This window comes from Acyrthosiphon pisum, chromosome A1 (assembly GCF_005508785.2).
Source record: "Acyrthosiphon pisum isolate AL4f chromosome A1, pea_aphid_22Mar2018_4r6ur, whole genome shotgun sequence".
NCBI lineage: Eukaryota > Metazoa > Arthropoda > Insecta > Hemiptera > Aphididae > Acyrthosiphon > Acyrthosiphon pisum.
In genome coordinates, this window is record NC_042494.1 from 68,987,961 (window position 1) to 69,002,801 (window position 14,841).

The 14,841-nt window shown below is 27.5% G+C and overlaps 2 protein-coding genes across 2 annotated transcripts; one reads left to right on the forward strand and one right to left on the reverse strand.

Annotated features, from left to right (window-relative positions):
* Positions 1-5,061: 5,061 nt before the first annotated feature.
* Positions 5,062-7,978, reverse strand: LOC100166014 (UPF0389 protein GA21628-like). Its single transcript, NM_001246092.2, has 3 exons — positions 7,750-7,978; positions 6,474-6,564; positions 5,062-5,618 (listed from the first exon to the last, which is right to left on the reverse strand). The coding sequence occupies exons 1-3, from the start codon at positions 7,883-7,885 to the stop codon at positions 5,405-5,407; spliced, it is 441 nt and encodes a 146-aa protein (NP_001233021.1). The 5' UTR covers positions 7,886-7,978; the 3' UTR covers positions 5,062-5,404.
* A 118-nt stretch (positions 7,979-8,096) lies between these two features.
* Positions 8,097-14,555, forward strand: LOC100168049 (methionine aminopeptidase 1-like). Its single transcript, NM_001162303.2, is given in 10 exon segments — positions 8,097-8,161; positions 8,250-8,404; positions 9,223-9,274; positions 10,593-10,649; positions 11,063-11,238; positions 11,775-11,997; positions 12,064-12,195; positions 12,263-12,406; positions 12,489-12,554; positions 14,274-14,555. Coding segments are annotated over 9 exon segments (1,137 nt in total). The 5' UTR covers positions 8,097-8,161; positions 8,250-8,287; the 3' UTR covers positions 14,444-14,555.
* Positions 14,556-14,841: the final 286 nt, after the last annotated feature.

Below are 14,841 nucleotides of genomic sequence, written 5' to 3' on the forward strand. Positions count from 1 at the left end.
TTGACTCTTTTTGAGCTGTTTACGGACATTGTAAGTTTTCAATTTTTTTAGTTTTTTTTTTCTATAATTATCAATAAAGTTTTATCTGTTGGGCCAAAAAGTGTATAAATTTAATACAAAGCTCCTGATATATTGTTACAATATCAGTTGAAAAATATTAAAAATACATAGGCACAATTTTTTTTTATAAGCATTTAAAGATCAAATTTTGACAAAATTTATCAAATTTTAATTTGAAAAATTATTTTGTAGTTAAAAATTTATAAAATGTTCAATTTTTGTATCTAAGAATTGAAAATTTAAAACAAGATTCCACGTAAGTAATTAATTCTGTTACCAAAAAATCTAAAAAATACATTTACACAGTTTATTTTTATAGTCATTTTAAGTACAAATTTGGACGAAATTACATATTAAAAACCTAGCATAACTATTTTAGTTATTTTGTTGTGATTGTATAATATTATTCGTGGGTACTTGAAACTTCTAAAGTATACTATTATATATCTATGATAGTACCACGGTTTTTTGTTGATGTATAACGCGTTATAAGTACCTAATAAATATTATGATATGATTAATTTGGAATTTATTATAGGTACCTAATATTATAATATTATGTCTTATACCTAGACTAACATACCGTCTCCGCTCAGAATCGTTTTTCTTATACAATGATATTATATCATTGAATTCAAATTTAATACCATCCATTATACAGTGACCCACTTGTAACCTACTGTACAGCAGAGCGAAATCCACTTACCCACCTTTTATAATAATATAGGTACAAATTATCGATATAATATTGACTACAAAACAATAAAAAGTATAAAAAAGCTTTGATTGTTTGCTGATGTACATTTATGACTTTGAAGTGCACAAGTCACCTAGTTTCTCCATTGGTACCAAGTACCTACCTATCATAATATACAACCTATCTTTGCAATAAGCTGAACGTGGGTATGTATATACTCTATCTCATATCTTAGATACATAGGAGTAATGTAGGCACCCAATAGGTGTGGCTAACCCTCGCCGAATATCACGGTATCGGTATCGACTATCGTTAAGTAAGTACTTATTATTATTCCAAAAACCTCCAAGCATTTTACTAAGACAATTTTCGGCCGTCAAACGAATGCTGATGACAAAAGTCGACTGATTTAATCGAGGGGTATGGTCGAACCAGACGAAAATCGGTCACTGCATGAGGTTGCTCTTATTTGAGACTGAGTATACCTCTTATACAGGTCCAATGTTCACAGCACGGAGAGGGTTTAGGGGGTCCAAACCCTCCATTCCCTTACAACATAAAAAGTATATAAATATATCTAGAAACATTTGATACTACTAACATATTTTAAAGTCATCTTTTTTCACTGTGATGAACTCCCCTCCCCAAATGAAATTCCTGTCTACGGCATTGGTAGTATATAGGTATAGGTAGGTGCCTACCTGTATGTTGGTTGTTGCTAGCCTATAACAGTTTATTCGTTTGATACGTGTAAATCAAAATATATTACACAAATGTTTAGTATGCAAGCATACCTATTACCTACCTATGGCACACTTTCCAGTTTCCATCCTTAATTTATTGTAATAAGTAAGTAGGTAATAACTAATAACTAATAAATATAACAAACAAAAAACAGACTTCGGGACTTTGCTTCTACGATTAGGTACGACTATGAAACTAAAATAGGCATTTAGGGCCAAAGTATTAGAACATTAAATATTGCAAACAACATAGATGATTTTTTAATATTTGTATGTTTAGCGTTATTATTTGATGTTTATGTGGTAGAAATGAATTTGAGCATAAAAGAACAGAGAAAGAGGGGTAGACGATTTCATTCGGATATTGCCCAGCGCGTTTTCATCAGTATGGTTATTTTTCCCTTTCGATTTTATCAGATTTTTATTACCCACAGTGTATCCCACACCAAATATATTCGTTTGGGGCTTCTTTATTTTTATCTCTTTCCTACTCTCCCCGTTACGGATTTATCGTTTTTATTTTACACAACGTCGATCCGTTACGTTTACAGAACCACATAAACCGCAGGCTAGTGAAATAGAAAATAAAATTATCTTATGCCTCCTCAATCGCTTTATCCGTCAAATCTTTCTAGCACACGTAAATAAACTATATCGCACGATTTACGACGATATTTTATAACAGCATAACACTCAATGCAGATAACATTACATTTTTTAAATGTCACTATACATACCTTATTTTATTACTATTAAAAAAATATTGTTATATTATTATTTAATAACATATAGTAAATAATATTATCAGACAATAATAATTCTTAGATAAAAATTTAGAATATAGTATGCTACCTACATTTATCGTCCATTTCGAATATGTTTATTTTAATTTTATTTAACTTCAATACCATCCTTTGAAAATATCTTGACCATATTTAAAACTAAATAAATCAAGATAAATGTATTATAATATAATATTATAATTATAAATAGATAGAAAACTGAATAATATAAATGTCTATTTACTTCCGTTCTAATCCGTCGCCAACTTTCCCATCCACCATCTTACAAGCAGTGTCACTGTGTCAGATTGAGTTAATTAACTAGGTAGGTACCTGCTAGTTTTATATAGATAATAACAATAACGAGTGTAAACCAGAGTAGTCCAACGTCGTCGGCCGTTTTCATGTAATACAAATAGATAATTATATAAAGAGGCGATAACAATATTAATTATATTGTAATATAATACATTTTGCTTCAATAACTTAAAACTTCCCTACACAACAGATCAGCTGGTCACGTAGGTAACTAAATTATTTAATATAGGTACATGGACACAAATATTATGCAACTCCGTTTGCGCCTTTGCAATTACGTGTTTTGCATATTTTATTTTATTTAAACAATATTATTTTATACTTTTTAGCATAGTAAAATACATTTTTAATGCACTTTTCCATTTTTTTAAAACATTTTTGTCGATTTTTAAGGCATTATAATACCATTAGGTATATTATGTAGGTAGGTAATAATTCTATATTGACCACGTCCCATTTCTCGGGGTAACCGGTAACCGGAGTAAACAAACTAAATAATAATAATAAATCAATGACATCTTAAATAGTAATTTCTCAAAAATTCCATTAGAGACTTGATTTTGCACATAAAAGCAAACATTTTAGATAAGACCCTTGACATTTCTCTTCAAAATCTTGACATATCCTATATCAAAGGCATGATATATTCTAGAAAAGTATAATCCCCAATTTAATACTACTACACCATTGAATACATTAATTATTAAACCCATTTTTACCAATTAACACCCATTGATTTGTGTTAAAATGTGTCTTAATTCAATCTTAAAAAGCATATAAAATGTTAACACTTAATTACTGTTTTGTCCTTCTGAGTCAATAAAATAATAATACATTATTATAATTAACAACTGCTGGTCAAAAAAATTTTCAATCCTATTTATAGATAATTGAGTGATGGCCCGGGCGAAGACAGGGTAACCCCAGCATGGTGATTAATACAATTTTTAATTGAAAAGCAATTAGTAATTAGTATTCCAATAGTTTATTGCTTTCTAAAGCATTATGTAATAATCTAATTTTACAATTAATTTTTTTATCCAGTCTAGCACATTTTTGATAGTCAATCTTGATTCTAAAATACAATGAAGTTAGGTTCTGATTCTGAGAATATAGTGATATACATATACAACTTATCTATTTAATTTTGCAATTAAAAAATAGGTACCTATTTATTTATTTTATAGGATTATTTTAGCAATACGGTGTCTAATATCAACACTAAAATTAAAACTAAAACAGAGGCTAATAGTGAATACCTACTGATTTATCATTGTCTTGTCCATAATAAGATGTCTAAAAAGTTATTTGATACTTTGATGGCACATTATAATATTTCCCTCAATTTTAAATTACCTAATATTTAATAAACCTTTACTAGGTATATTTTATATAATGATGAAATTACTATTAATTATCAAGTTGGCAATAACTAGTAATAATACTAATAAATAATAATATAACAAGAGCATGTCAAAAAAAAAAAAAGTCGAGCGTAAATTCACAATTTTTTATGGGGGTGTGAATAAAATTGACAAAATGTATAAAAATCACAAAATTGGCAAATTAATTCGAGTTAATAATTCATAAAAGTTGTTTTATGCATTATGTATACTTAAGATTTGAAATGTTCATACAAGATCCTTTTAAGTTTTCCCCTATTTAACAAAAAAAAAATAATTACCGGAAAGTGAAATCAATTTATTCAAATGGGATATTCACACGTAAATTAACAAATTCTCATAATACAATTTTCTTATTTTGTCATTATTCAAAAACGTTTATTTTATCATTTTCTTATTACATGATAATATTTTTAAAATATTTTAACTCTTTTTGAGCTATTTATAGCCATATAACATTTTCGAATTTTGTAAAAATTTTTTAAAATTATTTTCGATAAGAACTTTTTAACTACTTAAGTAAAACTTCTTGAACATTTAATGCATGGCTCCTCATAAGTTGATTTCATAGAAGTTCAAAAATATTAAAAATATACAGGCATGATTATTTTTTATATGCATTTAAAGATCAAATTTTGACAAGATCCATGACAAATTATTTTAATTATTAAATTTGATTATTTATATAAGGATTAATTATAGGAATACACGCAATGTCTCCGTTCAGAATCGTAATTCATATGCAATGATTTATAATTGAATTCAAATATATCAATTCAAACATATCAATTTACAATGACATGCTCAACAACAAAGCAACTGTACAGCAGAGCGGTACCCACTCTTCCGCCTTATTTTATTTTGAAAATCGAATATTTAGTCAAATAATAATAATAAAATATAAAACTGATATGTCAAATATTCAAAAATATTATCTTCTATAATTTTTGTTATGGATGACTTTCCTCTAAAATAACTCAAAAACCATAAAAATAAGATTTTAGGTGAAAGTGTTTTATATATGTTGCGCGTAGGTCTGAGCGAGAAAACAAATATTGTGCTGACATCCTCTGAACGAATATTTATCATTTATTCAAATATTGAAACATTTAACCTAGTAGTTTGTACATTAATTATTATTTTCAATAATTAACAGCCCAAATAAAAGTAATAGGTGCATTTCTCATTGCATACATAAATTAATGATTATCTTTATTTTCAATCAAAAAATATATTTATGATTTTATTAACTTGGTGAACACATAAAAAAGCACAAACTAATAACTATACATTTTTTTTGTTAATGGACTTATATAATAGGCTAATAATTATTAATAGAAATAGAACATTGTTTAACAATCAAATAATATGGATACATAAAATTAATTTTTCTAAAACTATTTATTTTCCAAACACACCAATATTCTTTGTGTCTTCTTTTCCTTCTGAGTACTTTTGATGCCAATCCAAGTTTCTTTGCATTATTGTCTCACCACGGTCACGGGCCCTCTTGCCTGTAACAACCATTGCAATACACCCCAAGATTATAAAGAACATTGTATAGTTGGCCACTTTGATTCGAACAACAGAACGAACTTTGTTCCATACTTCAGGTCTGCACAAAATAAAAAACATAATATAATTATAATTATAAATATAGGTATTATAGTTCAGAGCAGACAATTTACATAGAGGTTATCTAATTATGTCAAAAGTAATATTCGTTGTACTCAAATGTTTTAGATTCTGAACGGAGCAATGAATGCATAAGTTTTACAATGTATGCATGCTTTTTTTTGTGTCTGAAGAAACTTTAATAGCAGAAAAAATGCTTCAATCTTCGAAATTTATTATGGTTTCTGGTAGCAGATTAGATTTATAATTTTTACTTGGTGAAAAGGGGGGAAGTGAAATAGTAAAAAATTGTGAAAGTGCAATTAAGTACTTACAAAACTTAAGTACCTAATAAGAACATATTATAAGTACCACTGATTAAATGTACATGTAGTACAATGTACATCATACATGGTACCGTCATTTATTTTACTATCAATATTTATTTATCAATCAATACAATCAAGAAAATATCTATTTATACTTTATAGACATTGAGGAAGTTGTTTAATAAATGTGTGAAAGGAAATTTAATAATAAGTAAACCTTGAATTTAAATTTAAATCACCCAGCTATGAAAGTAATAATATCCTGCTAACTTATGAAATATAAAAAGAAAGGATCTACACCACAAGTTAATGTACTGAAAAAATTTATTATGTCAGCTACATCATTCTTATTTGGGATGAGAAAGTCAATATTAATACCACTATAATATAAAAAGGAGAAAAACCCTAGTGAAATAACTACAAAAGAACATTGTATGGGTATTCTGTGTTTGCACCTAAATAAATGTGAGTGAAAGTGAAAACAAATAATAAGCAATAAAATTAATTAGTAACAAAATAATGCTTACGTGACATGATCTGGAACATCTTTCAGTGATGGATATCGTTTAGCCCAGACACACATGATTTTTCTTGTATTTGTAAGAGGTAATTTAATATCTAAAAATATATTCAAAATGAAATGTATTCTATTTAAAATATGTTATTGTTTTTGTCCCAACATATAGCCTTTAAATTGGTTATACTCTCGGTTGACTCTCAATAATATGTTAAGATAAAAACATCCCTGTTAAACTGGTACAACACATATTTTTTTTTGCCTACTTAAAATTCTCAATAATTTTAATTTTAAACTTTATTTTGTACTATTGATTACTAACTTGTATCATCAAACTAATTACCACTTTAAAACAAATTTACAGTTCTATAACAGTTATATTATTATTTACCAATTTTTATTTTAATAATACAGATTAAATAAAATGTGAATCCTGAAAGTAATTATGATTAATGATAGTCATTAAATTATAGTTTGTACCAGGAATATGATGTGTACATATTATATTTATGTAACACTTAAATAGTGGATACATAATTGTTTTTGTCTTACCAATAAATAAACTAATTAATGTCCAAATAGCATCAAACAATTTTTTATTGTAGTATATAGTTGTATACTTCTGAAAAGCTTATAACATTGATTATAAATACTAGTATTTATAATCAATACTTATAATAAGGAAAAGATAGAATAAATATATTATATAATTTGTTGTTGTAGAAAAATATCAATACTATTGATTAAATTCTAACTGAATTATTAAAAATAACATGTAATATTATGTAGGTATAAATAACTTATTACCCAACTTCAGCTAATACATGAATACTATTGTACCATATTATTACAATATTATTAAAGAAATTTGATTAAATAAATAAATTGTAAATAATATTAGTCTGTGAAGTGAAACTTAAAATAATTTTTTAAGTAGGTAAAAATGTATTAAATATAATTCTCTTAGTTGATAAGTACCTATTTCATATTTCAATATTAAAAGCACCCTCAACTATTAAACTCTGGATAGGTGCCATTTTTGCCAATGATAACAATCTAAATATATAAATTTTTAATAGTATTGTCATATATATTATTTTATTTTATACCCTTTATTTTAGGACATTTAGGAAGAAGGACCCTATGTTTATTTTGTACACTATGCCACCATAAAATATTATATTCAAATAAGAGGTTTGAAAACGAGCCAATGACAATAGAACACGATAGAACATAATACTTTATAATATGAATTAACCTTATAATACATTTTAAAATAAATTTACTTGAACTGAATGAAGGCGTTACACTTGGATTTGTAGTCGGGGGGTTCGGTGGTGTGGCACTTGGGGTAGTATACTTTTTAGTCATGTTGAACAATCCATTTTTTAAATTTTTTCCAAACCTTGGAATAATATTCATCGCGGATGTGTATATTCAGTACAGGTCGAGACGAAAGTTAATAATCAACTGGAATAGTGGTGTACTTTCTTGTAGTCACGAACACCATACATCATAATAAACCCATAGGGCATAGCTGATAATCATAATAAAAATTATCTAAATGGATTGATAACGGCCGTACAGCTGATTAATTGGAAACTGATAACAATATCAGATTTCACGTTGCCGCAATCTAAATGAAATCGTGTTTTGGCGGATGGCGATCGGTGAATGTACCTGCAACCTACTCGTGTGGTAATTAAAATAATTTTTCTCTTCGAAAGTTCGAAACATAATTATAAGTTGTCTAAGTACAAACATTTTTGGTTACGTTTGAACGCAGGATTTGTGTCAACAACTTAATTGGATTTACCCGTTATAATGTCGGCATCATTGGCAAATAGAACATGCGAAACGGCCGGATGCGGTTCGAAAGCAAATCTTCAGTGTCCCACCTGCATTAAACTTGACATCCCCGGTTCCTATTTTTGCTCTCAGGTAATATTATTAATGATTAGTTTCCCACATTTTGGGACATATTCCCATCATTTGTTGCTATTTTGAACAATGTGTATGTCGTCAGCAAGTTACCGAATGGCTATAAGTGACCGATACTATCTGTTTTATTTTTCGTTTGGCTTGAATAGTCTTAAGCATTCAGCCAAGTCTTGTCGAAATCAATACTTGATTTTTCGAGCAAGAGCGACTACTTGCATAGTGGTTTGTCGTCAAATGTCTGAATTATCACGACAAGATTGCATAGACCGTGTTTGCACATTTTTCAATTTGGTTTTACTTATTCAAACCTTATTTCAGTTAAGAAGTAGAGTTAAACAGTTTATGTATGAAGCGCTTCTCAGATATGATACTTGTAATTTATTTCATCTAACAAAAAAGTAATTATTATTATCTAGGTATACCTAGATGTATACCTAACTAGTGTTTGAATTAGATTTTAATGAACTCGATTTTCCAAACAACAAAAAAAGGCAACGAGAGTCTACCAAATTTATAGTATATTTTATGCATTCCGTCTTCTTTTTTATCAATTCAAGTACAGACTGCTTATACAGTTATACTAAATATCTTGGAGGATTTATAGATAAATTTAAGTTATCAACAATTTAGATGTTATTGATACCTAATTTAAATTGTTATTATATAGATTTTTATATTCAAAATTTTAATGTTAACCTTAAATTTATAATTTTCAAACTATGATTAAATGTTCGATAATATTGAATAATATGTAATGTTTAAGTTCAACATTTAATGTTTTAATTAAAATGTTTACCTCTTATGTTTTATTGTTCTAGGAGTGTTTTAAAGGGAACTGGTCTACACATAAAGCTCTTCATAAAGCTGGCCGTAAGTGAAATTTTCATATAACTATAAAAATATTATTATTATTATTATTTAATGTTTTTGTTTAACTTTTTAAAAGTTTTAAGATTTAATTATTCATATTTGCATCATTAAAAATTTACAAACTATAGGTACAAAAATTAATAATATTTGACATTAAATTCAATAGGTGATCTTACAATTTTACACTAAAAATATTTTTAGTTAAATGTGTATATGTCAAACAAAGTTTTACTGTCAATTGAAAACATATTATTTTGAGATTATTATTTAAACGTTAAGTTTTTCCTAAAAATTATTTTTAAATTATTTTACTTGGGTACTTTTCTGTTATCCCTACTACCGCGAGTCTCAATTTTGTTATCTCGACTACCTCGCCGATGCTGATTTAGATAAAACCGATAATAAATCATAAACATGGATATAAATATAAAAATTTAAAATACCTCCCCAATACAGTTCATATTTTATATACGTACATAGACCTTTTTTATGAGCGTTTGAATATATAATTTTAACGATATTGTGTATTTAGTGGTAATTTATCAAATTCAATAAGACCTTAAAGCACTAAGCAGTCACCCACCTACTACTTGCAAAAGTTATGGGGTATTTACCCAGTAGCCATACGTGTTCGGTACTACTAAGCTAGGTCTCGTCTAACGCACTGTCTCCGCTCAGAATCGTATTTCGTATCCAATGATTTATCATTGAATTCAAATATAACACATACGCATTACAATGACATACTTGACAACTACTATACAGCAGAGTGGTACCCACTTGGCCATCTTTTTAATTTATATATAAATATATATATTTAATATCTTGATGATTTTATGGTTTATATTGTAACACTACACTATTGTGATAACTTATGTGATAACTGATAATAAACGTTATACTAATATAATATATTATTATATGAATAGCAATTCATGTGTATTATGTATGAAAATACTGAACTATCGGGATAGTACTATAGTAGTAGAGATAACAGAATAGAGTAGTCGCGGCATCGAGCGGTAGTAGGGATAACAGAAAAGTACCTTTACTTGTTATATATTTTATTAATTAATTTATGAAAATTTAAGTCAATGTGTATATAATGGTGGTATACACTATTTGACATCAGTTAATCGACAAACAATCCCGATCAACAAAAAGTTGGTAAGCATCAAATGAAAGTATTTGTCGATCGACCAATAAAGAACCAATGAAATACCTGCTTAACTTTGAAGAAAAAAGATAATTTATTTTTTTTTAATAATACATATTTTTCTAATCTAATTAATATTATTTTTTTTAAATTGTGTTACAGAAAATTCAAATGGTATTATTGAACCATTTAATCCATGGCCAGATTATGTATTTACAGGTAAAATAAATGTTATCACTTATCACATTAAAAATCATAAGAAGTACACCATACTGAAAAGTGAAATTATCCTATATTCAGAATAAGAAAGATACTGGGCGGCAATCAGTTTTCGTCCGGCGGTGGTCAGTTGCTTCTCCCAACAAGTCAACCACCTGGTTCGGCATTCGTAACATAGCTACGCCTAAGCGCACAAGTTGGCCGCCCAGTACCTTTTTATTCTGAATAGTATATAGAACATTTTAAACAGTCAATGAAAAAAGAAAGTAAATAGAAACAACTTTAAATTAAGCATTAATTATAACTCTTATTAACCATTTATTGTGATCTATATATTATTTATCAATATAGGAAACAATAAATTTAACTACACTTTCATCAATCAAATAATATAAAAATTCTTTATTTTTTAGGTCCATTAAGACCTCATAGAACATCTCCTGCGCGTACTGTTCCTGGACACATACAAAAACCTGATTATGCTGAACATCCTGATGGCACACCTTTAAGTGAACAATCAGTAAAATTATCATCGCACATTAAAGTATTAAACGATGAGGAACAAGAACAAATGAGAATTGCTTGCAAGGTATTTAGATACTTAGAATTCCATATCAGTGTCATTGGTAATTGTATGTGTAACGTCGGTGACACGTTTGTGTGTCATGTCAAATTTTACCGAGGAGCTACGTGTAAAATGCAAGATAATAGATAGTGTATACTGAGTAAAAGCTCGTCAAAACACCAAGCCAGATAATATAATATATTTATTATAAATGGATAAAAATAATATACATTTATGAAAATAGTATATATGCGTGTATACACAATAATACGATTATAGTTCCCTCCTGTCTAAAAAAACAGATTTCAAAAACCAATCAATTTTTTTTTTTATGTTTGTTCCCTACAGCTACCTCAAATTTCAGATATTTACAATAATTAAATGACAATGAAATATATAAAAAATTGATGATTAAACGCATTAGTGGCCCGTTGAAAAGAATACATATGACGTGTCAGTGGCCAAATGCTAAAATAGCATTACGATGCATAAACGTGTCGCCAGCATTGAAAATTTTAATTAATAAGGGTACTCTATTGTTAATTTTGTTTTTCTTTTAGCTTGGACGAGAAGTATTAGATGAAGTAGCATTAATGATTGATGTTGGAATTACAACAGATGAAATTGATAGAGTTGTGCATGAAGCATGCATTGAAAAAGAATGCTATCCATCACCATTGAATTATTACAAATATCCCAAATCATGTTGTACATCTATAAATGAAGTTATATGTCATGGAATACCTGACATGAGAGCATTAATTAATGGAGATATTTGCAATGGTTTGAGAAATAATTTAAAAAATTAAAAATTAAATTTGCTTTAATAATATATATTACATTTTGCAGTTGATGTAACTGTATGTCATCGAGGATATCATGGTGACTTGAATGAAACATTTTTTATAGGAAATGTTTCTAAAGCTGCAGAAAAATTGGTAAATGTTACTTGGGAATGTTTAGAAAAGGCTATAAAAGCAGGTAGAATACATATATTATTTATTAAGTAATTATTTTGAATGTATTGAAAATTGTTCTTATTATACAGTTACACCGGGTGAAAAATATAGAGAACTTGGTAATATTATACATAAACATGCTCAATCTAACGGATTTTCTGTTGTAAGAAGCTATTGTGGTCATGGTATTCATCAATTGTTTCATACATCTCCTGGAGTCCCACATTATGCTAGTAAGTTTTATAAATATATTTTCATAAAAAATGAACCGTTATTTAATTAATATAATAAAAAAAAACAATTTTAATATAACAGAAAACAAAGCTGTTGGTGTAATGAAACCTGGACATACATTCACAATTGAGCCTATGATATCACAAGGTAAGTTAGCTATATAAAATAAAAAAATATTGTGTTGAACAGAATTTCACGTTAAGTGTTACTGCTGGGTAGCTACTCCCCTCACGCTTTCAAAGTCAACTGTTAATCCAGCTCACATGCCTATTGTAACTACTATAGTTATTACAGATTATATATATCCAAATAAAAGTTAAAAAAAAAAATTTTAAAAATATGTTCAACAAATTAGTCTATTATGAAAAATGTAATTATATGACATTCCTACATTTATTTTGTGTAGCAATATGGTTGTCAATGTGTTTACCACCAAACTTTTGAATTTAGTCTCTTGAATTCAATAATATTGTAAATACAAAATATGTATTTGGATCCAATTATCTATAAATCAATTTTAATACACATCATTTATTAAATATTAATCAATAAAATTAAAAATATATTTTTATTTATACATAATTATAAAATACGATGGAGATCCAAAAATGACCAGTATCTTGTTCAATGGGAAAATGAATCTAGTTTGTGTATTTGGTAGGTCAAAATTTAAAATTCCCAATGTTTTTCAAAAACGCCGGGAAAAACCACATAAAAATTAAGAGAAAAGGTGAATTTTTACGCAAAATTGGTTTTTGACAAATTCAATTTTAGTTTTTTGTGTAACTCTAAAACAAATGTACATATATACGTTAAATGTTCACTTGTTGCTTATATTCGCATTTTCAAAATATTTTTGTTTATTTTTGGATATTTTGGTTTATTTTGAATTGTTTAGGGACATTTTCAGTTTCCAATTTTATTAGTTTTTAGATTCTGAGTGGAGCGATTTTTTCTATGAATGTCAATAAAACTTTATTTGTTGGATAAAATAGCTTGAAAAATTAATACAAGGCTCCTACTATATTGTTACAATGACATTTGAAAAAAATTAAAAGTCCTTAGTCACAGTTTTTTTTATAAGCATTTAAAGTTCAAATCTTGACAAAATACGGAAAAATCACGAAAATTAGCAAATTATTTTGAGTGAAGAATTCATAAAACAATTTCTTTTTAAATCTAAGATTTGAAAATCTAATACACTTTCCCATCGAACAAGATACTGAAGTTGAAAATCGAAGCATTATTTGACTACTTATTGTGTACACAGACACAAAAATAAAAATAAAAACATCATTGTAAAATCAATACATTCATCGTTCCACTCAGAATCTAGAAATAGTTATTGTTTTTGTGTTGGGGGATTCAATATTCATGTCTTTATTAAAACCAAATTAATAAAATATAATAAAAATAATGTAAATGAAAATTATTTTGTTATTATTTAATTAACACTACTCCTTTATTATACCAACTACCGATGTCATAGCCTGGAACTTATTATTGGGAATGCTGCATATGGAAGACCTTTTTTATAGCACCCTAAAATGTATCATTGAATTTTTTTTAATTGCGCTGAGTAAACCTTCAACGAATTTAAAAGGAACATCACTGGTTTACTGTGCTTTCAATTCACAGTCCTACAGTAATAACTTTTTTAATTAATAACTCGGAGATATTCTAAGCTCAAAGAACCCTATACATAAACATTCAATTTATGAGTAACATCATGAAAATATGACTATTATAAACTACTTTCTATGTTGGTAAATATTCCTGGTTGTAACCTTGTTATTGAATTATTTTATATTTTTTTCCTTCATAACTACTTACTTATTTTCATAAATTTTAACTCTAAAATTGTAGGTAGTTGGCGAGACAAGTGTTGGCCAGACAATTGGACAGCTGTGACTGTGGATGGATTGTTATCGGCACAATTTGAACAGACATTATTAGTTACCGATACTGGAGTTGACATTTTGACCAAACGTTTGGGCAATAATGGAAAACCGTACTTCATGGACAAAAAATCCTAATACATGAATTCCATTATGGCATTATGTATTACGAAATAAAAGAATTTAAACTTGTGGAAAATATTATTTTTACTAAAGTATGTGTGAAAAATTAAAATATATTGATACTGAGTAAACATTTATACTTTTTTTATATACATACATTTTTGGTAAATCTTCTCTAGATCAACTACATCTTACTTATCCTAATCTAGGATATGTATATCTCTATGCTGTTTGATTATTAACATTAATCCTAATTTGTACAAAAAAAAAAAAAGTTGTACTTAAAATGCTAAATGATATTACACAAATACACAATTTATTATATAATTTATGTTTTCATTCTTACTTAATCTGTCTTTATACACGTCACCATTAATCAGCTAGCTAACTCAAATCCTCAAGACTATAACTAC